Source organism: Saccopteryx bilineata, chromosome 1 (assembly GCF_036850765.1).
Source record: "Saccopteryx bilineata isolate mSacBil1 chromosome 1, mSacBil1_pri_phased_curated, whole genome shotgun sequence".
Classification (NCBI taxonomy): Eukaryota; Metazoa; Chordata; class Mammalia; order Chiroptera; family Emballonuridae; genus Saccopteryx; species Saccopteryx bilineata.
The window spans coordinates 181264615-181290412 of record NC_089490.1 but is presented as its reverse complement, the minus strand read 5'-3'; the positions used below and the strand labels follow the sequence as shown (position 1 = coordinate 181290412).

Below are 25798 nucleotides of genomic sequence, written 5' to 3'. Positions count from 1 at the left end.
AGCAGCAGCAGCAGCAGCAGCAGCCACCTCAAGGCCATGAACACCAGGGGCCATGCTGACTTTGGGCACACTCAGAAGGTTTTCGAGGCTTCCTCCCAGACAGGGTGGCTAGCACACTTCTGGGAAACAGATGAACTCCCAAGCACTAACTTCGGTGAATTGAGGGTGTGGTTAACAATCCCCATATTAATAGATGAATAGATTGTCCTCTAGATTTGCAGCCTCAGAGCAATCCATCGAGACACTAAGGCTATTTGAGGGTGTGTTCTGCTCTGCTATTCAAGTAGAATACTTGTTGGTCACCAAGTAGGCTCAACATAGAAAATAAGTCAGAATAAACACGACACATTCAGGGTTGGCAGGCATGCTGCGTGGGTGAAACGGGTGGCTTCAGACTGTGGGAGATGAAGGTAGGATGCTGCCCAAGTGTTAGACTGAAGAAGTCCACTGTTTTCTGTAGGCATGTATGTGAACCTCTACAACGTTTTGAACAGGTAGGTAATGGGATGAAATCAGCTTTTTAAAAACACTGACCTGATAGCAGAGTCAGGGAGAATGGAAGGAGAAAGGTAGTAGTTCCCTTGAACTTCTCTAAGCTAGAAAATACAGAAGGTAGGGGTTCTAGGATCATTGTGACAACCAAGAGGAATGCCTGACACACGGCTGGCAGCAAGTAAACGTCAGTTTCCTCTTCCTCTGGGGCTAGCGTGCTAGCCGTGGGTATAAAGTACAGGTGTTAGAGGTACGACTTGAGGAAGAGCGCAACTTGGGCACACACCTGGAAATAAGGGATTTAGAAAAATAAATGTAAAAACACTGGGTTTTTGAATTTTAAAAATCAGGTCTCAAGTTAGGGGTGCAGGCATGAAAATACTCATTTTGAGAGAAAAGATGAGTTGATTTTGGACACTAAGTTGGGATTTGAGATATTACAGGGACAAAAGATTCAAGAATCCCTGACATAGATGTGAACTCAGAAGTGGATACGCCTTGCAGCTCAAGTCTTCATGCCTCTCGCTTTCCCTGGACACAGACTGAGGGTTGTGTTTGAAAGCTTTTTTTTTTTTTTAATCTTTTTTTTTTTTAAAGCACCCTTAAGAGTTACACAGGCTTCAGGCCCCGCAAAACCTGGACCCATCCAGGTTGAAGTCAGAATGCAGGTACTCTGGGATAATGGGGGATAGAGGGTTGAAAGAATCCAGTTACTGCCCCCAAAGGACAAGATGGGTCAGCAGAGGAGGCCAGAGAGGCAGCCAGCAGGCCTGTAGGCCAGGATGCTGCAGGGACATCAAAAGAACACGGGCTGAGGATGGGTCACTGGACTTGACCCCTCAGAAAAGTGACTGATTTTAGAGCACACACTCAGTATGGGGTGGAGGGGGCGAGCCCAGGTTGGAGGGGGATTGAGGAATGGGAAGTGTGCAATGGGTGTGGACGCCTCAGTTGAGGAGGCTGACATAAAAGGAGACGATGTCATTCCATTTCACCCCTCACTTTAGATATTCTGACATTTAACTGTGGCCTCTATAGTCAGTTTTCCTTTCGGATTAGTATTAACTCCCTGAGCACGGGGCTTTCTCTTTTGTTACGTTTCCCACTCCTGGAGATTTTCTGTGATCTTAGTTGGACCCATTTCTCCTCATGGTTGATGTAAGCCTGGTTAACCAAGCACTAGAAAATGGGCTATTGGCTCGGATAAATTTTTTTTGTTTTGATTTTGACCCTAATAGCGTCTCTATTTCTATCCACAAGGAGGTCGGAAATTCTGTCCTGAGAGTTCAGGGACTGAGGACCAGGGTGGGGAGGCTGAAGTCATCATGCTGCTGAAAAGCACTGGCCTGTTATCTAGGCACACGGAGTCAAAGGTAGCGATGACTTCATCTTGCCCAGGGCGCCTCCCCGCCCCTGCAGCTGATTTCCGATCAGCCGGTTTGCCCGGGATAGATTTTCTTGGACTACTACTTTCCCACCGCCTGGCGTCCCCGTCACTTGGAAATAAGATGCGATTCAACTGTTGCCCCGTTTTCTCCTCTGAGGAGCCTTTCCCAGACACCGTCTGTCTGTTCATGCGATCAGACTTAAATATAACTAAAAGGTTCTTGTTATACTCAGCATTGAGGATTAAAAAAAAAAAAAAAAAGTAAGCTTACGAGTTGGCAGGCTCCAGAGAAGAGCTGACCTTTGGAAAGCTCCAGCCCGGCTGGAATTTGGCTACGCGGGCTGGGACAGTTCACCTGATTGCTGCATAGTGCTCCAGGGAGAAGCAAGTGTAGGGCAGAGGATGGCCGGCGCACTTTTGGGTGTGCGCGCGGAGTGTGTGCGTGCAGGAGTGTGCGCGCGCGTATGCACAGGGGAGGGTGCAGGGGAGGCTGCCGCACAGGCTCCTTTGTGGAAGGCTCTAGCCGGTTCAGAAGCCAGTTTGGCGCCTCTTCTTTGCTGGTTCCACGAGGACACCTGGCTTTTCAACAGTCTGTACATCTCTGTCCCCCACCATTCCTGCTCCCTTTGGTGGCCGACCACCTGGCCCCGCGCCAGCCTTCGGGCGTAGGGAGCAGCGTGCCAGGTGGTGGCTCGCAGGCCCCCAGGGCCCCGCGCAGGTGAAGATGAGCAAGGCCACGCGGGCGATAGCATTGGGAAGGTGGGCGGAGGAAGGGGCCAAGCAGGAAGGGGCGTGCTAGCCTTGCGGCGGGCGCTGGGAGCAGTTTAGTCCGCAGCATTGTTACCTGAGGCAGCGGCTGCGCCCCGCCCCGCGCCGTCCTGCCCTCTCGCGGTCCGGGGCTGCCCGGGCTGCAAAAATCGGTGAAGAAGCGGCGGCGCTCGGAGCTAGGAGCGCGCGCCGGGAGCGCCGGGAGCGCGGGTTGCGGGTGAGTGCGAGGCGTACGGCGGAGTCAGAGGCGATCGCTGCTCCGGGACCACCGGGACCTGGCGACTCCCGGCTCTAGAGGGCCGGGGACGGAGATCAGTCAGGACGCTGGGCTGGGGTGCTGAATCTTGGCTGCCTTCGAGCCTCACTAAGAAGGCTGGGGACATTTGAGCTCCTTCAACACCCACCCAGGTGACTTTGGCGGCTGTACTTGCCGGGCCACTGAGGACAGCGATCGGTCCCTAGAGGCGAAGACGTGCGGGTGTAGACCCGCGTCCAGAGAACGGGCTGGGTCGCGAACTGCCTCCGGGTTGGATCTGGGTCTGATTTAACTTTAGCTGCTAAGACTTTTGGATAAATTCAGCTCCTACTTGATTGATCCCCGCCCGCCCAAGAGCGTGCAACTAAGCGCGCCGCGCCGGGTCCCTGACCAGCGGGGACACTGGACTTGTCCCTCCTGACAGTGGGTGTGGGGTTGGCGAGGACCGAGGAAGAAGCGGTTCTCGCTCTGGCCGTGCGAAGTTCAGGTTAGAAGGTGCGCCCTGCACTTGTGTAAGTTTGGGGAGGAAACGGGTGGGCTGGCAGGTCATCTCCAGCCCGCTGCGATGCCCTAGCCTGGGGACACGGGGCTCTCGGTTTAATCCTCAGACCAAACACCAGGAGTCTCCCTTTAAGGTTTTCTCGCCGGCTTTTCCCTTTGCTTTTAGCTGAGCCGCAGTGCGGCAATGAGGCTTCCCCCTCTGCGCCCAGACTCCGACCCCGGACTTGAGGTGTCGCGGCCGAGGTGCGAGAAGGGGTGGGGAGCCCGTGTTCGCGAACCCGAGATCTCCTCTTTCGATTCAGGCACCGACACCTTCCCCAGTTAGCCCCCTCCCCCCGCCTCCGGGAGCTTTGTGCAGATGAGAGGGCGGGCAAGGGGAGGGGTCTGCGGGGCGGGGAAGGCGCTAAAGCCCCGGCCCTCGGGGCGGAGGGGGCGGGGTCTGGCGACCCCCGGTCCCGCCTCGACCCGCCGGCGGTAGAGGCGCGGAGAAGAACGAGGTGGCGGGCTGGCTGCTGCAGTTGCTCCTGCCGGTGATCAGGCAAACGCTCCCAGCAGGCAGAAGATAAGCCCTTCGCGGGCGTTGGTCTTGCAGTCCCGCTAGTCCCCGCACGGGCCGCGGCGGCCCACCCCGCACACACTCTCGCCCGGCCGCAGAGCCTGCGCGGCGCGTGGGGGCGTCTGTCCGCCCCGCACCGGCTACCCCGCCCTCCCGCTGTCGCGGTCCAGATAAGGACACCGCTGAGGGCTCGCGTGCTGTCCGCGGGGACCTCCCACTCGCTGCGCTCCGGTTGCAGTCGGACGCTGAGCCGGGCTCCCTGGGGATTCCGGCGGACGCCGCTGCGTGCTCCGCCGGCCAGGGGCTCGCGGTGCCCTCGGAACCTTTGTGCGGTCGAACCGGTGGCTTTTTGGTGAGTGGCTGGGGCGGGGTTGGGGGCGGAAGGACGTGGTGGACCGCTAGCCAATGCAAAGATTTAGGAAACTACTATGGATCCAGACCTTTTGAAAGAAATCGTTGCTCCCTGTGTCCCTCGCGTCTCATTTCTTCAGGACCTAGTCAGTTTCAAACATCTGTTCGCTCAGAAACTGTTCGGCAGCCTCTGAACCCCGCTCTACTGACTTATTAGAGTTGTCTGCCTGGAATGAGTAGCCTAGCCTGAGCTTCCTTTTCTCTAGAGCATCTTTTGGCGCTCGTTTGCTTTTTTATTTATTTTTTCTTGGTTTTGGGACATTGAGAGAAATTGAAAATGCACAGTCAAAACCTGGCGTTCTTTCTCTGCTCTCCGGGTGTTGGCGCTCCCAGGCATCTATGAAATGTTTATGTTGTGCTGAAGATTAAACACGCTGGCTGGAAACAGCCCTCGTTGCCAGCTCTGGTTCGACTGTGTGGTTGACATTTTGTGTTTAATGAAGATATTGAATGATAGTCGGGGGCGGGGAGAAACCTTTACCCAATGAGTTAGTGGACAGTAAAACTTCCATATTTCAGAATTGCCGGAATTCTCCCAAGCCTTTCTTTTCTCCTAACTTAAACAGGGCTTTGAGATCCCTCTGCCTCTTCTCTCCAAACCTGGCTTGTTCTGCCCCGTTTGTCATCAGAAGGGTGTGGGGCCAGACCTTTCTGCTCCCACCTCATCTGTAGCACGTGCCAGGAATCGGGCGGAAAGGTTTTCTGGTGTGCGTTTTCCTTGGCGTTTACTTTTAATGATTGTTGACCTAGGAGGTGAGTGACCAGCTGAGCAAGAAGGCCCCTCTAAACCCTCTTTCTGGAAAGCTTTGAGCTCTGAACTGACTTTCAGGAACACGTTTTCCTCCTAAATTCACTGTAATACAACATACATACTCTTTTTTACTCCCCTCCCACCCCCTCCCTTTAAGAGACTAGAACTTTGGCTGTGTTTCTGACACCAAGAGCAAAGTCATAAGGCTGTTTAGGCAGGAGAGTTTAGGATGGGGCACTTTGGATACCCCATGAATATTCTCATTCTAAGATGTTTTTGCTTGCTGATCAGCTAAAGGCTAAGAAAAGGGTCACCATGTCCCCTTATTAAGAATTCACATAGTTAAAAGATGCTCAGCTGAGCTATAACCTAACCCAGGAGCATCCATCACACAGAGAGACTTGTGTTGGGTCATGATTAGCACTCAAGGGACTCAAAGGGACATTCTCATCTTCAGAGACTTACCATGACAGCTCTTTATCTTACGGAGAGTGGGGCATTTGTCAGCCTGAGCAGCCACCCTCCCTGCTGCTGAGGTCCCCAACCTGTTGGTGAGATGTTAAATACAAGCCTACCTCTGTCTACACAGCAGAGATTGATGGATACTTGACATTTCCCAGACATAGCCACAGCTCGTTCTATTGTCCCTGCTCGCAATTGCCAGCTGTGAGAAATGGCCAGCGCCTTTGGGTCACCTGAGTTCTCTTCCAGTACTTGGAGGGCGTTCATTTGCATCTTTACCATGGATGGTACCATAGTAAATTAAATGTTCTTTGTACATTCTCTGTGTTAATGTCTCCTGAGACTGTGGACAGGGTTAGAATGTCTGTCGGCACTTCCTGTTTTGGACCTCAGTCGTCTGACATGAGAAGTCCGGGCCGAGAAGGAAGCCCCACTGATGCCCTATTGACGCCAGTGGAAAAATCATTAGCATCTTAGCTAATCATTGCCGGACAACTTATTCATTAGAAGCAGTTGGGGGCCCAAGATTCCTGTTTGTTACCCTGGGAAAAAATTAACCAGACAGTATACTAGGAACAATGTTGTAAATTTTCTTTTGTACCTTTAACTTTTTCAAATAACATTCTTCCTCAAGATGGGGCAGTGGTTAGAATCATGTCACTGCATAGCTAGCAGGTGTTACTTATTACTTTGACAAGCTTTTATCTGGTACTTCCCCTGTGTTACATGTAATAGTCAAAAAGACGAGCATCCTTTGAAGCTTTGGTGTAGGAAGATAGTGCTGTTGTTCAACTTCCAAGTATATAGTCTTTCTCAGTCTTTCTTAGTATTTCTACATTTGCTGTGTGTGGTTTAATGGCACATCTGTGCATGTATTTCTTCTGCACTGAATGAGTTAATGCTTTCTAGGATGGAGACCTTTCCATTCTTAACAGGGGTAATCTATAAACAAGCCAGCATATTTGGAAGGGAAGGATTAGCAGCTTCTATACATCATTAGTGAATTGGCGGATTAGAACTCTTCTTATACATGAGATGTTTCATGTACAGAAGTATTTTAAAATATGTAAAGATAAGCTGCCAAGATTACCTGTGTAGTCTTGAAAAAAAAAGAAGAGTTCAAATATAACTATAAACTATAATTGACAATGAGTCATTTGCTTTAGGGGTGCCAACTGTGAAAACAGCCTAGTTATGCCCCTAATGATAATTATGAAAACAACTCTTAAAAGCCAGTTGCATCTCAAGTGAGCTGCAAGTTGGCTTGGGTAAATATTTCAGTTTTACTTTCTAAAATATTATCCAGTGGTGATGGCTACACCATATTGTGAATGTACTTAATGTCACTTAAAAAAGGTAAAAAATGATTTTTAAAGATGTTATTGGGCCTGACCTATGGTGGCACAGTGGATAAGCCGTCGACTCGGAACACTGAGGTTGCCAGTTTGAAGCCCTGGGCTTACCTGGTCAAGGGACATATGGGAGTGGATGCTTTCTGTTTCTCCCCCCTTCTCTCTCTATATCATTCTCTCTCTCTCCCCCACCTCTAAAAATATTTAAAAAGGAAAAACAATTTTATTGAGTTGATAGTTAGAAATACTATTTTCTAGTCATCTATAATTTTCAGATCTTAAATATTCAAATATTTCATAAAAACATTTGTTCTTGATAGAGATAATTTAATATTCAACCACTGAGTATTAAAAAGAACACATCTCAGAAATCTAGTAACTGAGAAAGCAAAGAATGGACATAGTAAGGGTTCTAGCAGCCTGAGCATTTTATATATAAACCCAATGTATATTTTAAGGCAAATGTAATGTAATACCTGGGAAAACAAAGAGAAATCATATGTATATGTGACACTGATTGCTGTTAATAATAGCTAATTATATACAGGCATCTTGGTAAGAACTGTACATATGTTATACATGCCAGGGAAACAGTATATCCTTATGTTATAGAAGAGGGTGTTGAAATGTATGGTTCATAACCTACCTCACCTCAGGTTGCACATCTAGGATCTGAGGAAAAGTAGTCTATTTCTGGAATCTCCACTCTTATTCCCAAGGCAAGCCTGCCTCTTATATGTGGTTCTGTGTAAAACATTTCATAGTATTTGAATTAGTGATATAAGACAGTTGCCTCCTGTGTAACCCAGTATTGTTTGACCAGTGTGGGTGTGTAAGTGTGAGCTTTGGCAGTGATGCTATAGAAGGACAATTGCACTCAGAAGTCCAGTCTAAAAAGCCCTTCCATCTGGCCCTTAGGACCTGCAGGAAACAGTCCCCTTTCCATATGCCCACATAGTCAGGTGCTCACTCTGTAGCCTGCACAGGGTCCCTTCTTCCATATTCCCACTTCCCTGTCCTTATATTTGAAAAAATGTAGTTGTTTTGACCCTTGTTTTCACATCAGGTCCAGAACAGTCCAACACCAAAAAGAAACATTTAAAGATTGGTAAAAATACAAGCCAATAAAATAAGTCAGTGACTGTATAAATCAGGGATTAACCTGTAGCAGGTGTGACACCATCAGCAGTTTCTTGTGTTTGTGTTTTCTTTGCTAATGGTGTCACGGAAGAAGCAGAAGGGGCAGGTGAGGGGGTCTGATGGCTTTTAGAGAATGGCTTAACTAGAATCCACAGTGATAGTATCAGAAGCAGTGGTAGAGGTCATGTAATGTATCCCAACCTCCTAATTTTACAAACGAGAAACTGAAGTCTAGTGAGGCGAAGTGACTTGTCTAAAATGGTAAGCAGTAAAGCTTGATTTAGAGCTGGAACCTTTCATCTTCGTGTTTGGTGTTTTTTTCCCTATTTTTGGAGAAAATAGAGGAACACCATGGCTCTGATTCCAGGGGGGTGAGCTCAGCCATTCTTTTATCACCTCCAAATCTGCCTATTTCATGCAAGGTGGAAGATGCCAAGTGATTGGTAGGGGACATGTCCAGACTGGCAAAAGGGTCACTAATGCCTAACACTTCAGTCATTTGTATAATTTCTCTAGGGGTTGGGTATCCATTGACACCTGATATGTTACACCAAACCACGTAATGAACAAGTAGTATATTCATAAAGTGAGCAATACTTGCTGAACTTATGGTGGGTTCTCAGCAAGTATGTGTCTTATCAATTAATGGAAGGTTTCTAAGTCGCATTTATTGCTGCTGTTTTGGCAACATTTCCGTAAAATTTGGTTCACCTTTAGAAAAGTATGTCCCTTTTAATGTTCTTTTGAATGTATTGTCCCTTGATTTTAATATCCACTTACTCTAGGAGGGCTGGCATTAGCCTTGGTGGGAATAGTTTGTATTAGAATGTTTTCCTGTACTGATTTTAAAATTGTTTTGTCTTTGTAGGTTTAGAAGATGATGATACACAACGCAGGTGCCTTTTTCTCTGGCGGCAGACTAGTGGGCAAAAAAGTATGACACAAGTTTGAGGTTTGTGTCTGTTTCTCCAAGGTCAAAAAATTATCTCCTCGAAGGGCAACAGTACTATGCATGTTATGAATTGTGTCTCCTTGGTCGGTGATAAAGACAATGGGACTATTGCCACAGCAGCTGGATTCATGATTGAACAAACACCACCACCCCCTCCTCCTCCTCCTCCACCCCCTCCACCTCCACCATGTCCATATTCAGAGGAAGAGTTTCCTTCCTCTCCTCCTCCCCCCTCGCATCCACTCTCCGAGGGGCCTCCGCTCCCTCCTCCCCCTCCAGGACTGCCCCCAGCTTCTCACAAGAATGGCTACAGCCACCTCAGTAAGAAGAAGCGAGTGAGAAGCTTTTTTTGGAAAACCATTCCAGAAGAGCAAGTGCGAGGCAAAACCAACATCTGGACCTTGGCAGCCAAGCAGCAGCATCACTACCAGATCGATCCGAAGAGCATCGAGGAGCTCTTTGGGCAGCAGGAAGATGCCGCCAAGCCTTCCCTCTCCAGGAGAGGAGGACCTTTAAATTCGTCCTTCAGGGAAGCGAGAGAAGAGGTAAGCAGAGGATGGTTGCTTTGAGTTAGGGGGTGTACGTACCTTTCAAAACTTGCTAGACTCTCTAAGGAATAACAGTGCAAGGGAATGTGCCCTGGGAGTGATAGAAAGGGCCTTAGATGATGAGCTTGAGCCTAGTAGTAACAAAGTGGAAGGAGCTTGTGTGCTGGACCCTCCCAGACACCTCGGTGGACTATGACCTCATGCAGAGAACATGCTATCTGGGGCCATCGTCTCTGGCCCTGCCCTCTCTCTGCACATCTGTGGTTTCCCTTGATGGAGCACTTCTGCTGGAGTCCACGGTTATTCGTCTCCAGTCATACAAACAAACGAACAACTAATCCCCTGAACTCAGTCATCTGCGATCAACTGGCACTTTCCGAGACAAAATGCCTTTTGTTAAATAACGTCATTAACTAATACACATCTTTAGGGTTTTCCCCTTATTTTTACCTCCAGTTTTCCTTGCTCGGCTGTTTGGCGATGGCCTTTATTCCTCCGATCTCTGAGTTGAATTATGGCTGTTTGTGGAACAGAGATTTCCAGAGAGCCAAAGCATGAAGCTATTGTCAGCTAGTCTTCCTAGGAAGCATATTTCCAGTTGACACCTGATATGTTACTTTAAGGAAAAAATAAAGCTAGCAAGTTATAAGAAGTTGACTGAAAGCGTGGCCTCCGAGTCACAGATCACTATATATTCTAGAAACTGAGTCCGAAATTGCATTTGTATGTACTCTTCGTGTAGAAGCACGAAAGTAAAAATTTTAAAGCCCCTCCTTGCTAGAAACCAGGGATTAAAAGGAGAGAATGTGGTCCCCCCCACACACCAAAAAAAAGTAAGAGAAATGCATCATTTTTTAATCTGTTGTAAAGGAGCTGAGAAAATAGGTCAGAGATGGAGCTGGTGAGATAAGAGAGTAGGCAGGGCTCAGGAATGAAGTAGCAGCTCCCTGCATTATTGAATTCTAGAGCTGACAACGTTGACCTCTTTTCTCTGGCTCAGGAACATGTTAACTGCACGAACTGACTTGGGAGGGCCCTGGAAGCCGGTGTTGTGGGATCCTGTTGCAATAGCCAAGAGTCTGTTCATTATAAAATGCGGACAACGCTGGGATTAGAATTCACTGTAAACTGTGACATAAATTTGAGAGGAAGTCTCCAGGATTATATTTAGTGCTGAATACAGGCTTCCCCTGCTCTTGGCTTTTGGCAAAGTCCTTTTACTTCTTAGCGCAGGGGTCCCCAAACTATGGCCCGGGTGCAGCCCCCTGAGGCCATTTATCTGGCCCCCACCGCACTTCCAGAAGGGGCACCTCTTTCATTGGTGGTCAGTGAGAGGAGCACATTGACCATCTCATTAGCCAAAAGCAGGCCCATAGTTTCCATTGAAATACTGGTCAGTTTGTTGATTTAAATTTACTTGTTCTTTATTTTAAATATTGTATTTGTTCCCATTTTGTTTTTTACTTTAAAATATGTGCAGTGTACATAGAGATTTGTTCATAGTTTTTTTTATAGTCCGGCTCTCCAACAGTCTGAGGGACAGTGAACTGGCCCCTGTGTAAAAAGTTTGGGGACCTCTGTCTTAGCGGATCCTTTCGGTGTTGAAAGGAGCGAGAAGTCATTTCCTAAGTACCATGGCCTTCGCCAGCACTTCCACCAGAGGTTTCTTCTCGTCCAGTAGGTCACTTCTCACCATTGTTCCTGAGCTCTGCTTACTGACTTTGAATAATATTGAAGGGAAGAGTGGATGGACACGTGGGGGTGTGTGTGTGTGTGTCAGAAAAGCACCTGTAGCAAACAGGAGGGGATTTGGCTCACCACGCCTCCCCCAGCTGGCTTTTGTACATTGGGGACTTCTATTTCTCTAAATGCCGATAGTTCACCAGGCTGGGAGGTGCTTACTGCTCTATGTTTATGAATTGAAGAGAAGTTATGGACTTCTCAGAGAGGGGAGGAAGTGGAAGGGAGGGTGGCATCTTTTCCCAACTGTGGCAGAAGCAGAAATGTCCATTTCTAGGTCAGATCTAAAATTCAGGTGTATGTGTGTGGGGAGGGGGTAAGCGTCTTTCTCCTCCCCTCCCTCTACCCCTGTATCCTAGACTCATCTTTACTTTTTCTTCCCTTTAACTTAAAAAAAAGTGAATAATTATTTTTTAAATTGTGGTAAAATATATATTGACCACCTTAATCATTTTTAAGTGTACAGTTCAGGGGCACTGAAGCCATCCACGTTGTTGTATAACCACCATCAGCATCCATCCGTAGAAATCTCATCTGGCAAACTGAAACTCTGGACCAGGGGTCCCCAAACTTTTTACACAGGGGCCAGTTCACTATTCCTCAGACCATTGGAGGGCCGCCACATACAGTGCTCCTCTCACTGACCACCAATGAAAGAGGTGTCCCTTCTGGAAGTGCGGTGGGAGCTGGATAAATGGCCTCGGGCCGCATGCGGCCCGCGGGCCGTAGTTTGGGAACCCTTGCTCTGGACCCATTAAATAACAACTCTATTTCCCCCTCCTCCCACTCTCCACTTTCTCTATGAATTGACTATGCTAGGTATTTTATATAAGTATAATCACTCAGTATTTGTCTTTTTGCGACTAGATTATTTTACTTTGCATAATGTCCTCAAGGTTCCTCCACATTTTAGCGTGTCAGAATTTCAGTATACCACATTTGCTTATCCAGTTATCCGTCGATGGACACTTAGGTTACTTCCACCTCTGGCTATTGTGAATAAGGCTGTTAGGAACATGGGTCTGCACATGTGTAAGCCCTAATCTTAGAGACAGCAGACAAGAAGGAAAAATTAAATCACTCAAACTGTGTCATCAAACAATCTGTAACTCTTCAATGCTTCAGTAGTCAGGCAGGGTAGGTTGTTTAGGTAGATGGAGTTAAGTGCATGTTATGTAATCGTGTCACATAGCAGGGTTATCCAGAATTAATTATTTTTTTCAGTAAGGAATACAAGTAGTACAGGCTGTTTTCTTCCTTCACAAGATTTTCTTCTAAAGCAGTGGTAATTTAATTCAACAGAGTGATAGTCTAACAAGGGCCAGGAGTAATCTTGCAGTTCACTGTAGTCAGTGAAGTGCAGGGTGAAAGGTCCTGGTCCTTTACTACCTGTGAGTGTGGACTGCAGCGTCCCCTCGATAGCATGTGTGGCAGAGAGACCCATCCTGAGCCTGGAAACATGGCATCCCAACTGTTACCACACAGGCCATAATTCTGGAGGTTCAGACGTGCCGAGGACTAGATTATGTCGCCTTGAAATGTAATAACCTCCCACAGAAGCGGCCTGCCATTATGTGGTTGGCTCATACTTTAAATGACTTATAAAACATTACAAATAAGTTCCATTATCCTCCAAAGGAAGAAGTCGCTGGAAGATAGGGAGGAGCTGGGTTTGGGAATTGCTGAGTTTAGGAAGAATCACACTTAAAATAGTAAATTGGAAGAAGAGGTTATAAACTATCACTATCCTTGTATCTTTGTTACCTAAAACATTAACATTTGAAGAGGCTACAGATGTTACAATAGTAATTAAGCTGTAATAAAGTAATTGAAAATAACAAATTTATGTAACTGGTGATAAGAAGAAGATTCGGCTCAAACTCTACCTTTCTCCCCCCACCATGTTCACTGATTCCCCCCCCCCCCCCCGGGAAGCCCCCCCATCTGGCTGTTACAGGTGCTCCTCAGAGCCTCAGACTGTTTCATTGGAGTCTGCACTTGTCTCCCTCTGGGACCTGAAATGCTCTTAAGGAAGGGACAGTCTTAGCCTTTGGTGAGGATAACTGAGCTGACAGGACTGAACCAAGGGAGCAGAGGGACTGTCTTACAAGGTGTCAGTCAGTATGGTAGATCAAAGTTGGGATTCACAAAGAAACCGCAATAAGCTGAATAAGGTCTGAGGAGCTAGCGTAAAAAACATGGTGGCTACAGGTGATAAACTGCCTTGTATAATTGAACTTTGCTAACAGAGTAGAACTTAAATCTTCTCACCAAAAAAAGAAAAGAGAAAGATCAATGTGGGAGGTGATGGATATGCTCATTAGCTAGGGATCCTAACTAAAGTCTCTTATTAGCAAAAGAGTAATGGAGAGAGAGAAAGAAAGGAAGGAGGGGAGGAAGACTGGTTTTTCTAAATTTGTAAGAAGTAATGTTTTATGATCCCACCCTGTAATTCAGGTATCAGTCATTCTCAATTTTTGTCAGATTCCCAGTATATTCTAGAATTCTGGGACATGCTCGGTCCAGAACTACAGAACCAGGTAGTAGTGTTTGAAATATACTGCTCACAAAAATTAAGGGATTTTTAACCGCTTCATATTAATATTTGAAATATCCCCTAATTTCTGTGAGCAGTGTATATTTGAAAGGGAAAAAACAACAAAGCTTCGACTGAGTTTTCATGTCCCTCCCCCCCCCAAAGTTGGGGGAGGAGCATTTCCCAATTGGCAGCCAACCAAAAAGAAAAAGAAAAGAAAAAGCCATCAAAGCCCTGGCTGGTTGGCTCAGTGGTAGAGCATTGGCCTGGCGTGCAGAAGTCCCGGGTTCGATTCCCGGCCAGGGCACACAGGAGAAGCGCCCATCTGCTTCTCCACCCCCCACCCCCTCCTTCCTCTGTGTCTCTCTTCCCCTCCCGCAGCCAAGGCTCCATTGGAGCAAAGATGGCCCGGGCGCTGGGGATGGCTCCTTGGCCTCTGCCCCAGGCGCTAGAGTGGCTCTGGTCCAACAGAGCAATGCTCCGGAGGGGCAGAGCATCGCCCCTAGTGGGCGTGCCAGGTGGATCCCGGTTGGGCGCATGCAAGAGTCTGTCTGACTGTCTCTCCCCGTTTCCAGCTTCAGAAAAATACAAAAAAAAAAAAAAAGAGCCATCAAAATCCAAAAGCTAAGTCTGTATCAGAGGGCACAGAGAGATTTTTTTAAATTTTGCTTTTCAGAATTTGACATAGAATTATAATAACCACTACTTAGTGTTATTTAAGCGAGGAAGCCCCTTTGATATATTGAGACAAAAGTGGTTTAAAATTACCTGAAGACATTATATTAACCAAAATAAGTCAGTCACAAAAGGACAAATAGTATGATTCCATTTACATGAGGTACCCAGGGTGGTCAAATTCCTAGGGACAGATAGGGGTAGGCATGGGGGAGGGGGGGAGGGGCAGTTTGGGTTTAATGGGTCCAGAGTTTCAGTTTCGCAAGAAGATTCTGTGATGGATGTTGATGATAGTTGCGTGGTGATAGTTGTGTGGTGATGGTGGTTGCACAATGTGCATGTACTTCATGCCACTGAACTGTACATTTTAAAATGGTAAACATCGTTACGTGTATGTTGCTACAACTAGAAAACAAATGTTTCTTCTTCCTTTAGAGAATATGGGAGGCAGGTTTTGTAGTGGGGTGATACAGGGTGAAAGTACACACACTGTAGGAGAAGAAACTAGGGGAGCTTATTAGGTTTTCACAAAAGGGGTGGGATAGCCGTCCACATCGTTTATTGAGCACATAGTACATACTCTGGGCTCAGTGCCTCCCAGGGTGTTAGAACAACCCCAGCCACCCAAGCTAACTGGGGGGAGACTGCTTTATAGCCAGTTCCCCTCACATCCTGGTGGGAAATCCTCCGAATGGGATGCACTAAGCACGTTGCCTTACGTTTTAGCTCTCCAGTTGGCCAGGGATGGTGTGACTCCTCCGGGCGCTTGAGGGAAAGCTCAGGAGCTCTGTAGCTTGCTGGCAGTACCTGCTGTTGCAGGCCTTGATTTCAGCGGTGTCCTGCCTACAGGTGCTGCTGTGTCTGGGAAAGAAGATAGGGACTGACTGGAACTTGTGGGGCGAGGGAGGGACCAAGGCCTTTTCTTGTCTTAGCCTGTGGAGCCCACCAGTTCACAGGGAGCCCACAGGTAGAGCCCACAGCTCTGAATGGTTCCAAAGCCACAGCGGTCTCAACACAGTCATTCTCATTCATTCTCCACTGCTCGGCTTTTTGAACTGGCAAGCATTTGGGAAGTCAGATAAGCTCATTTACATGTGTAGTGATAACCCTCTTTGAAGGACTTTAACAAACACTTTTATAATGCGCCTTTAGATTGAGATAACCTGAGAAGGAGACTGCTCAGGCACTAGGCAAATCTGGGGCGGTCCCTGGAATGTTATCAGTTGTCTCGTTTTCCTGTTGTTTGGATGAGGTGCTGGGCTGTTTTCCCTGGTAGATGCTCAGTCATGGCCTGCCCGGGTGTTGCCTTAAGAATATTGCTGAATCCTCTCGGTGGCCTGTTTCTGAAGCTGTAGAGACAACTACTGTCCCAGGCTATGGCTACCCCTGTGTTGAGTGTTAAGGGCTGCTCCCTGCAACTCGGCACTTTTGTTCCTGGAGGCTGTCTTTGCTGATGAGATTTCTGGCCATCATTCCACACATACAACTCTGGGGTCACCAAGGGACTTGGCCAACCCTGTGGATGGCTTTCTTCAGATCTGCCCCCATTCCTGGAGAAAAATCCCAGTACAAATACCAGGCTGGGGGCGGGGGGCACGTGGGCCACTTTGCTACTTTCCTGCATCTCGGTGATATTAAACCTCAGCTAAACTAGAGCAGGGGTCTCCAAACTTTTTACACAGGGGGCCAGTTCACTGTCCCTCAGACCATTGGAGGGCCGGACTATAAAGAAAACTATGAACAAATCCCTGTGCACACTGCACATACCTTATTTTAAAGTAAAAAAACAAAACGGGAACAAATATAATATTTAAAATAAAGAACAAGTAAATTTAAATCAGCAAACTGACCAGTATTTCAATGGGAACTATGCTCCTCTCACTGACCACCAATGAAAGAGGTGCCCCTTCCGGAATTGCGGCAGGGCCGGATAAATGGCCTCAGGGGCCACAGTTTGGGGACCCCTGAACTAGAGTAAAGGAGCCACATATCCCCAGGCTAGCATTTCAGTTCTTCGGATTGCTTTGGGGAAGTTATAAAAATGAAGCTCCGTTTCCTTACAGGGCAGACAGGGATAATGAGAGCAGGTCTCTCCATCACTTTTCCCGCAGCAGTAGCTGCGAGTTTCAGCCAAGCCTACAGAGTTTCAGAGGCTGAAGATGATGAGGGTGGAGTTTGGGGTATTGGGGACGCAGGAGAGTGCTAGCATCAGGGTTAAATATAGCAGGAGGTGGTAATGTAAGAAGAAATCTAGAATAAGGTATTTGCCTATTCTGGGTAGAAGTGAGTGTAGAACAGGTTCTTCTGATATGTATCTAGCTGTATCAGTATACGTGTTCTCACTTGTTAATTTATGAATTATAATGAACACAGAGTTATCTGTCTTAATAACTTTAGATTCCTCTTTTTGGTGTGAGCTTTCCTCTTAAAGGGTGATAACTTTGATAGGTCTGTTGGTTTTCTTTAACCCACTCTTCCCTCTCCCCTTTCCTCCCTCTTCTTTCCTTCCCCCTCCTTTACCCCCCACCCCCACCCCTTCACCCTGAACTTGAACTGCAACCCCAGGGTAGGATTCCAATAAGGTGCTGGCCCTTTTAACTTGGGAGTTTATTTTACGGTTGGCAGGTGATTGTGTTAACATGAAATAAACCCCTAGGATAGTAAATAATGTGATTGTTTAAGATTAGTCTTCAAACGCAGGCAACCCTACTCTTGTAAAAATTTAACCTTATAGCTAGGAAGTGCCATTAACTTTGGTTAACAGTGTTGCCAGTCTTTCTGTTTCCTATAAACTTAGGAGCAGGCCCAGAGATCAGGAATTCAATCTGAAACCCAGTTCCCTTCTGTTCGCAATGAATCACATACATTTGGAAAGGAAGAGCATTATGACAACATTCCCATTTTAGCTGTCTCCCTTTACCAAAAAAACAAGTGGAAAAAGGTGCAGCCGTTTTAAGGTTATCTTTTCTCCACACATCCGGGATATTTACTTCCAGAGAAAGAAATGGCTTTCTGTATTTTCATAACCCTGCCAAAAAAAAAAAAAGAAGAAGAAGTTCTAATTTCTAGTCTGATAAAACTCTTCCAAATTTTTAATTTTGAAGAGCTAAAACCTATTGCAGCCCAAATCTGGGTTTTGATGGTACATTGGAATAGCCACCATATTTCATTAAATCAAAGCTGTCATATATTACACTGATTTCAGAGATATTAGAATGTAAAAAATAAAAATAAAATAATAAATAAATAAACATAAGTATGTATATGCCTTTGACTTGGTGAAATGTAGCACAAGAGTTTAAATTCTGAGTAAATAAAAAGTAGGTCACTGTCACCCCCTCCTAAAAGGGCTGTTGGAGCTATATATTCTTTTTCAATAAAAATAAATTTTTCTTTTAGGAAAAAATTAAGAATTTTATTACATTTCTGAAAATAGCAGTTTGGTTCTTTTGTATCTCAAAATCAGGTTTGGAAGTCACTCTAAAATCACTTCAGAGTTGTTTTTTATTTTCTTAGTTCAAAGCTCATGTGATTCTTGCTATGCTAAGACATGTTTTCCAAATGAGGGCTTTTAAATGTGGGCTGTATTATTTTAAAAATAAACTACTAAATTTAAAAAATTAAATATATAATTTATTAATAAGTGTATAATATTAAAATAGATAAGGTATAGTTATTATAGTTAAGGAAATATATCATTGTAGAATGTTTGGAGAGATAGTATTTTACTGTTTGTAAGACTATATTATTAGCTATATCAATTAATCACCAGATTTCCATATTGGGAATTATTTCAATTTATATTTTAAAAATTATATTAAAAAATTTTTTATTGTTTTTATTGGGGTAATTGGTATTAGATTTTGATAGGTTTTAAATCTCTCCTTTCCTCTAGCTCTTCTTATTTGTACTTGAATAATCTCACGTGTCTCTCTTTTTTTTCAGATTACTATCTTGGATGCAAAACGGAGCATGAACATTGGGATATTTCTTAAGCAATTTAAGAAGTAAGATTTTTCACACACAATTGGAACTTCAGTCATATTCATACTATCAGCATTAGAATCTGTGGGTGTGAGCTGAAATTCAGATTCTAATAGCAGTGAAAGCCATTCCTCATGTCTTCAAATCCTTCTTACACTCAAGGCTTTCCTAAGCCCATCAAGTGTCACTCTCTGCTGTTTTCCTTCATGAAAACCAATCTGGTGGGCTTGAAGTACAGGGAGAATTGCCTCAGGGTTTTTATTCAAGCCTGTCATGTCAGGAGATTTATAAATTCATCCGTCATGTTGCCTCTTGAGTAGAGGTTGGACTGGTGAGTTAAACAGTGGTGAAGTTCAAGTGTTCCACAGTGGAAAGGAAAGGGCTCTACAGGAGCTCCAGGAGACCAAAGGGGGTGGGTTTTCTTCTCCCAAAGAAAACTCCAGTGGTCCTTGCCACTCTGACCTTTCTGGGATGCCCAGGGATGGTTTTCTGGGTGAAGGGGCCCTTGGCGTGTTTCAGGATCCCCCTTTCCCTGGAGCCATCTGCCGTGGTCACTCACACAACACTGCCTGGGAGACCGGCAGGAAGGCGGGGCAGAAAGAAGGTTGGAGGTGATTTGTTTTTGTTTCCACTGGCTTGTGTTTCTTCAGCACTCCCACAAATGTGCAATGGAATCTGATTGTCTTTTCAAGGTCTCCTCGGTCCATTGTAGAAGATATTCACCAAGGGAAGAGTGAGCATTATGGGTCAGAGACACTGCGAGAATTTCTTAAACTTTTGCCAGAGTCAGAGGAGGTAAGGAATTTGGCGTGTGAATTTGAGATGTTTAGGAGTGATGATCAAGGCTTAATATTTGTAGGAATGTAAAAAATCACATGAGAAGGGAATTCTCCTACCCAGAACAAGAGTTTTCTCACATAAAATTAAGAAGTGACCCAGTAGAAAGAGTAAGTTATGGAATTAGAGAGTCTAGGTTTATATTAGAGCCCTATACCCTTAATTGAGAAACTTGGGCAAGTTTCCTAACTTCTGTGAACTTTAGTTTTCTTACCTTTGAAGTGAGGATATAATGCTTACTTCATTGGATAGTCAAGATAATTAAGCTGTAGTTAGGTATTTTACGTGGTACTTGGCACAAGGAGGCTCAATAAATTTGCTTTTAGTTTTTTAATTAATTTATATTTTTAAAAAATTTTATTGAACTTACTGGGTTGACATTGATAAATCAAATTATATAGGTTTCAGGTATACAGTTATATAATCCATCATCTGTATATTGCACTGTGTGTTCACCGCCCCAAGTCAGTCTCCTTCCATCATTGTCTCTCCCCCTCTTCCCTCCTGCAATCCCCACACTGTTGTCTGTGTCTGTAAGTTTTTCTTTCTTTGCTTAATCCCCTCACCTTTCTCACCCAGCCCCTACCCCCCCTCTACAGCTGTCTTTCTGTTCTCAGTATCTGTGAGTCTGTTTCAGTTTTGTCTGTTAGTTTATCTTGTTCATTAGATTCCACATATAAGTGAGATCATATGGTACCTGTCTTTCTCTAACTGGCTTATTTCAGTTAAATTCACTGAATTTTTAAATGGTTAGGAGCTTGATAGGATAAAACAGAAAATAATTTTGCAAAACCTTCCAAAATTGTAATATTGTCTTTTATTTATGAAGGAGTGACCTTTGACAATATTACATAAGAAATTACATGAATATCTGTGTTTATAAACATTTGAATAATAGTCTTATAAAGTAAAAAGTATAGGTTACTCTTTTATACATACTCCTCCCCCCCACTGTCTTTCCACATGTGATTGATGGAACCTGACTTTAGTACCATTAATAACAATAAGAGGAATATATTTATACTTTTCACATCAGTGATAAACTCACAATGCCAAATTGAGGGGCTTAGTGTATAACTAGATATTCTAGGTTTATCTAATAACCTTAGCCTCTCTCCATTTGGGGTTTTCTGTTTGCAAAGTGTCATCTACTTTAGCCAAGATTAATTAGTAGCCTTTATTAATGTTAATAAAAGAGTCTTAAAATTTTGAGGGACAGGAACATTAACTTATAATTTACCTAGCTCTTACCTTACTGTATACTCCTTAATTTTTCTTTTAGGAAAAGAATGGGAGTTCCCAAATTTTTAAATTAGGATGAGTATGGTTGAATGGATTTGGGTTTTTAAAAAAAGATGTCGTTTTTCTCAAAATCTTGTTTCTGCTTGGGCTTTCTTCAGGACTTCTCCTCAGGACTGCTCTGGTATGCACTCCTAACCCACTACTGTTTCTATACTGCTCTCAAAAATTAGGGGATATTTCAAAATGAATACGAAGTGATGAAATATCCCCTAACTTTTGTGAGCAGTATTAGATGAGGGCCAGATCTGATAGCACAGATGAAATGCCCGGAAAAGCTGGATTTCTCACTAACCAGCAGCTAGGCAGGAGGGAGGCTGCCAGCTCTATGCCTTGAAGAGGTGGGAGGTTAAATACGGTGTTCTTAATATCTGCATTTCTAATATAAAATTCAAAGGCTATTTGAGAATGCAATGGCTATGGAAAACTAAAGGTTTTTTTTAAAAGAAGCGACTTAGCTGTCAAACCTCTCTGTTTTTCTGAGTTGTATGTGGGATATAATTCAAAGGGAAGAGCATTAAAAGCAAGATGAGTGAAACCAACCCAGCCACGCGCTTTCCGGAGTTCCCCAGGCTCTCTCGCCTCTGACTATTGGCTGACCTCTGGCCTGGCCCTGGGATCCTAGGTCCCTTCAGCTCCCAAACCAGGGCCGGTTGTTTTTCACATCGCCCTCCTGCTGCAGGGTCATCCTCAGTCTGAACGTCTGACAAGCTTGGACACCCTTCTCCTTGTTTACATTACTGACTCTTGGCTTCAGCTCGCCACACCCTCCAAACTCAACTGGGAGCTTCCTTCAGCAGGAACACCCTGACAGTCCCGGGAGCCACTGGGCTCCCCTCCTTAGAGCACTCGGGGGATTCTGGGCTGGCAGAGGAAGGCCCGGCGAAAGCCGGAGCCCCCTCATGACCCATGCGCGCTGCAAGGACAGATTGGCTTTGTTGTGAGTGCTGGGTGGCCGCTGGCACCACCCAGACCCAGGCTGACCCTCGAGTCTTGGGTGGAGGGTGGAGGATGATGGAGATGAGGCCAAAGAGGAGGGAGGGCCAAGTGAAGAGGTTTAGGAATGGGCAGAAACATGCTAATAAATGCATAAGTGTGCGCATAGCCGTGTGCTGCTGATCCTATGGTATAGCGCTCTGTGCTCATTTTTAGCACAGAAAGGGACTAAATGTTTATTGAGTGGCCCCTATATTGCAGCCACTGGACGGGGGAAAATTTGACCAAGTGCAATCGTAGATTTCAAGGGCTCAGCCCAGTATCTGGCACATAGAAAGTCAATAAGTCACTGCTATAATTATTTTATGTATTTTTTTTTCCATTTAATCTTGTGACGTAGATAGTCCTCCTTTTACAAGTGAGAAACTGAGGCTCAAATGGTTTAGATCAAACTTGTCTAGTGTCACATGGTGGGTAGGCCATGGAGGGAGCGGGATTTGAACCCTGATTCATCTGACCCCAGAGCAGTTCCTTCTGCTGCACTTGGAGGAAGGAAGGAAGGGCAGAGGTCCTCAAAACTCTCCAAAGGTTCTCAGAGGCCCTCCCAGCCTTTTCATCACCTCTGCTATCACAGAGTACTGGTGCAAGTGTCACCCAAATAATACTGTGATCTTATCAGCAAACGGAAAAATATGAACGGAAAGAGCCCTTTTCTCTTCCCCGTTCTCAGCTGACAAGCCAACTCCAGGGTCATTTGTGCACAGGATTCCTCTGCCCTTTGCTACAAATCTTTTATCTCACATGTTTGTTCATCTTGCCTGAAACTTGTGGTTAAAACTTGCAGAGGAAGAAGGGAGACCCATACATGAAGGAACTGGAGTGTGCTCTCTGTCCTGCTAAGAATTCCAGTACCCTGAGTGGAGGCTGGAGTAGGAGCCAGGCAGGTGATGAAAGGGACCCCCAGGCCTGGCTGGTAGGCTCAGGGGTAGAGTGTCGGCCCAATGTTTGGATGTCCCAGGTTTGATTCCTGATCAAGACACACAGGAGAAGGGCCCATCTGCTTTTCCACCCCTCCCCCTTTCGCCTCTCTCTCTCTCTCTCTCTCTCTCTCTCTCTTCCCCTCCTGCAGCCATGGCTCATTGGAGTGAGTTGGCCCTGGGCACCTAGGATGACTCCATGGCCTCTGCTTCAGGCACTAAGAAGAGCTCGGTTACTGAGCAGCAGCCCCAGATCGGCAGAGCATTACCCCCTAGTGGGCTTGCCGAGTGGATTCGGGTCAGGGTGCATGCTGGAGACTGTCTCTGCCTCCCTGCCCTGGAATGGGGCTGGGACCCTACCACTGGTACGGTATCAGGGATACAGGGCTGGAAGGTGACAGAAACATTTTCTCTAGGGGCAGATTGAATTTTATCACCTCATTCGTACCTTTTTTGTTTAGTCCTGGGGGGAATGACCATGGGGGAACCCCAGAATCTTCTGCTTGTCTGTGGGTGGGAAATCCTGCTACTTTAAGGCCATGTAAATGGAATTAGCTTGGATGAAGGAGGCCTGCCCTTGGGAATGTGTGAGTCTTAGGAGCATGCTGGCAGGTCATAATGAGAGTCACTTGGCTCAGCCAACAACATTATGCCTAACAATGTTTGATAAATGCTTTTTGATGATGATGAAAATGCATGATAATTATAGGGTTGATTCACTTCTTTTTTTCTTTCTTTTTTTTACCTCCCTACCACTGTGAAGGTACAGTAATCCCTCTTTATGAACATAAATCCCATTTTGAAATGGAACTAAGAACTATATACATGACATTTAAATCAAATACTACCTTTTCATCACCATTCTCTTGAAATCTAAACATTTTTAGCTCTTACATAAGGGAAGGAGATTAATCCTGTTCATTTACAGTTTAGCACATGTTTAGTAGAGATATCTACCACGATTACTAGTATGCCCTACCTGTTCCTCTGCTTTAGACAGAAAACTGTTATTTTCAGCAGTTTTGTACATGCTACATATATGGTCTTCCAAAAAGTACAGCTTCACTCTGCCCCTGCCCATAGATAGTGAATTGTGAGACCAGCTTGGAAGGGGTCAGAATTCATCTCAGAGCTTTCTCAGTTCAGAAACGAGGCTCTGAGTTGGCCTTAGCTAAACCAGAGGTCCTGCCTGCCCTTTAATTTAGTAAGGCTAAAAAAGTGGTAAAAATATTTTTTTTACCCTACTCAATACTAGGGTATACATCTGCACTGTTACATTTTATATCTTAAAGAAAAAAAGAAGTGAATCATAAGGCCCCTAAAGGTAGGGGAACTAATGCAATTCTATAAATGGCAATTTTCTGTCCATTGGAAGAAAAAAAAATGTAGTCTTACGGACCAGACTCAATACTAGGGTATACATCTGCACTGTTACATTTTATATCTTAAGGGAATTAATATAGATATTTCAATTTATGGGTCTTTGCACTATACTCCCTCTGGGGGATGTGTGTGTGTGTGTGTGTGTGTGTGTGTGTGTGTGTGTGTGTGTGTCAGACAGACAGGAAGGGAAAGAGATGAAAAGTATCAAGTCTTTGTTGTGGCTCCTTAAGTTATTCATTGATTGCTTTCTCATATGTGCCTTGACGAGGGGGGGGGAGGGTGCTACAGTAGAGCAAGTGACCCCTTACTCAAGCCAGTAACCTTTGGGCTCAAGCCAACAACTAGGGGTCCTGTCTATGATCCCACACTCAAGCCAGCGACCCCTCACTCAAGCTGGTGAGCCTTGCTCAAACCAGATGAGCCCGCGCTCAAGCTGGCAACCTCGGGGTTTTGAACCTGAGTCCTCTGCTTCTCAGTTCAACGCTCTATCCACTGCGCCACCGCCTGGTCAGGCCCTCTGCTGTGTTTTTGAACATTTTCTAGTTTTCAAGAAGCTTAAAAATCATCATATTTTTGTGGGTAGCCAGCATCATCCGGGGGGTGGAAGAGAGAAAGCTTTCTGAAGAATAATCAAAGGTAGTGACCTCAGCACCAATTAGCCACCAAGATAGGCTGTCTACTTTACTGGTAATCTTAAGGTCCCACTGCCCATACACTGTTGTTGTTGGAAGACTCAGTGACAGAGAAGTGTTTTTGCCATGGGGTTGGCGCAGTTTTCTTTGTGGGGAAGGCATGACTAGCTCTCTGATGTAGAAGAGAACTTTCTCTTGCCTTCATCCCACCTGCTAGCTGTTTACCTGCATTCCTATGTCAGAAATCTTAGTTCTTTCCTATACCTGAAGGCGTATTTGTGCTTTAATAACTTTCAGTTTGATTATTTTTACAAGAATAATACATATCCATTGTAGACATTTTAGAAAATAAAAATAAGTAGCAGAAGAAAATAACAATCACTGGAAGCCTGTCACCTAGTGGAGGTGAGCCTTTCCGTCTTTTCCCCGCGCATGGAGTCTGCACACGGAGGGTCGGGGGGAGCTGGCACTTGTACTCTAAAAAGTATAGAAATGGGACCCTATTATACATACTCTGTTATTACTTGATTTTTTTCACAGGGGGATGTATTACACTGATCTTTCTCAGAGCCATTTTCCTCTTTATCTTTCTGCTAGAGAGCAGAGTATGCTCACCTCAACATATACAGTTAATGTATGTGAAAGGGACTTGACCACAGGAAGAGCTTTCCAGTCTAAGTATTTTATATCCAAAGTACTCAAACATAGTAAGATTTTTTTCACTTATAAAGGACCTTATTATAATGACCCAGTCTAAGTATTTTATATCCAAAATACTCAAATAATAAGATTTTTTTCCACACACGAACGACTTAAGGACTGTATCATAATGACTCTCAGTCTCTTCTTTCTTCCACATGAAGAGTTCCCTTCCAGGTTACTGAAAATTTTCACCCTTAGAAATGACCCTTTTTCAGTCTCCGTTTGGTGACTCCCTGAGGATTCCAACTCTCTGGTCTGAATGGGATTGTTTATACCAACACAGGTGTCCTGGCTCTTCCCTTTCTAACTTGCTTTGTTTGTTTGGTGTTTCTGCTTTCAAAAAAACCCAAAGTACTAGATAGGATTTTCTTTTCTGTCTTTTCTCAGGTCTCCGCTCTTACTAGTGTGAATTTAGCACTGAAATCCAGTTTTCTTGCAGGAATTCTAAGATGAAATTTAAAATCGTGTTATCTTTTAATCATGTTATTTTTTTCTCTACCCCCCATTCCCCATTTGTCTTT

General features: G+C 45.1%; 1 protein-coding gene across 4 annotated transcripts in view; it reads left to right on the top strand.

Moving 5' to 3' along the window:
• The first annotated feature begins 2336 nt into the window (after nt 1-2336).
• FHDC1 (FH2 domain containing 1) overlaps nt 2337-25798 on the top strand; it is a 40505-nt gene continuing 17043 nt past the window's right edge. Inside the window, exons 1-4 of one of the 4 annotated variants that reach the window (XM_066280519.1) lie at nt 2337-2597; nt 8945-9573; nt 18473-18534; nt 19204-19306. In XM_066280519.1, the coding sequence (XP_066136616.1) occupies nt 9085-9573; nt 18473-18534; nt 19204-19306 (654 nt within the window). In that variant the 5' untranslated portion in view covers nt 2337-2597; nt 8945-9084. The other 3 variants (XM_066280503.1, XM_066280528.1, XM_066280512.1) reach the window with 3 other exon arrangements.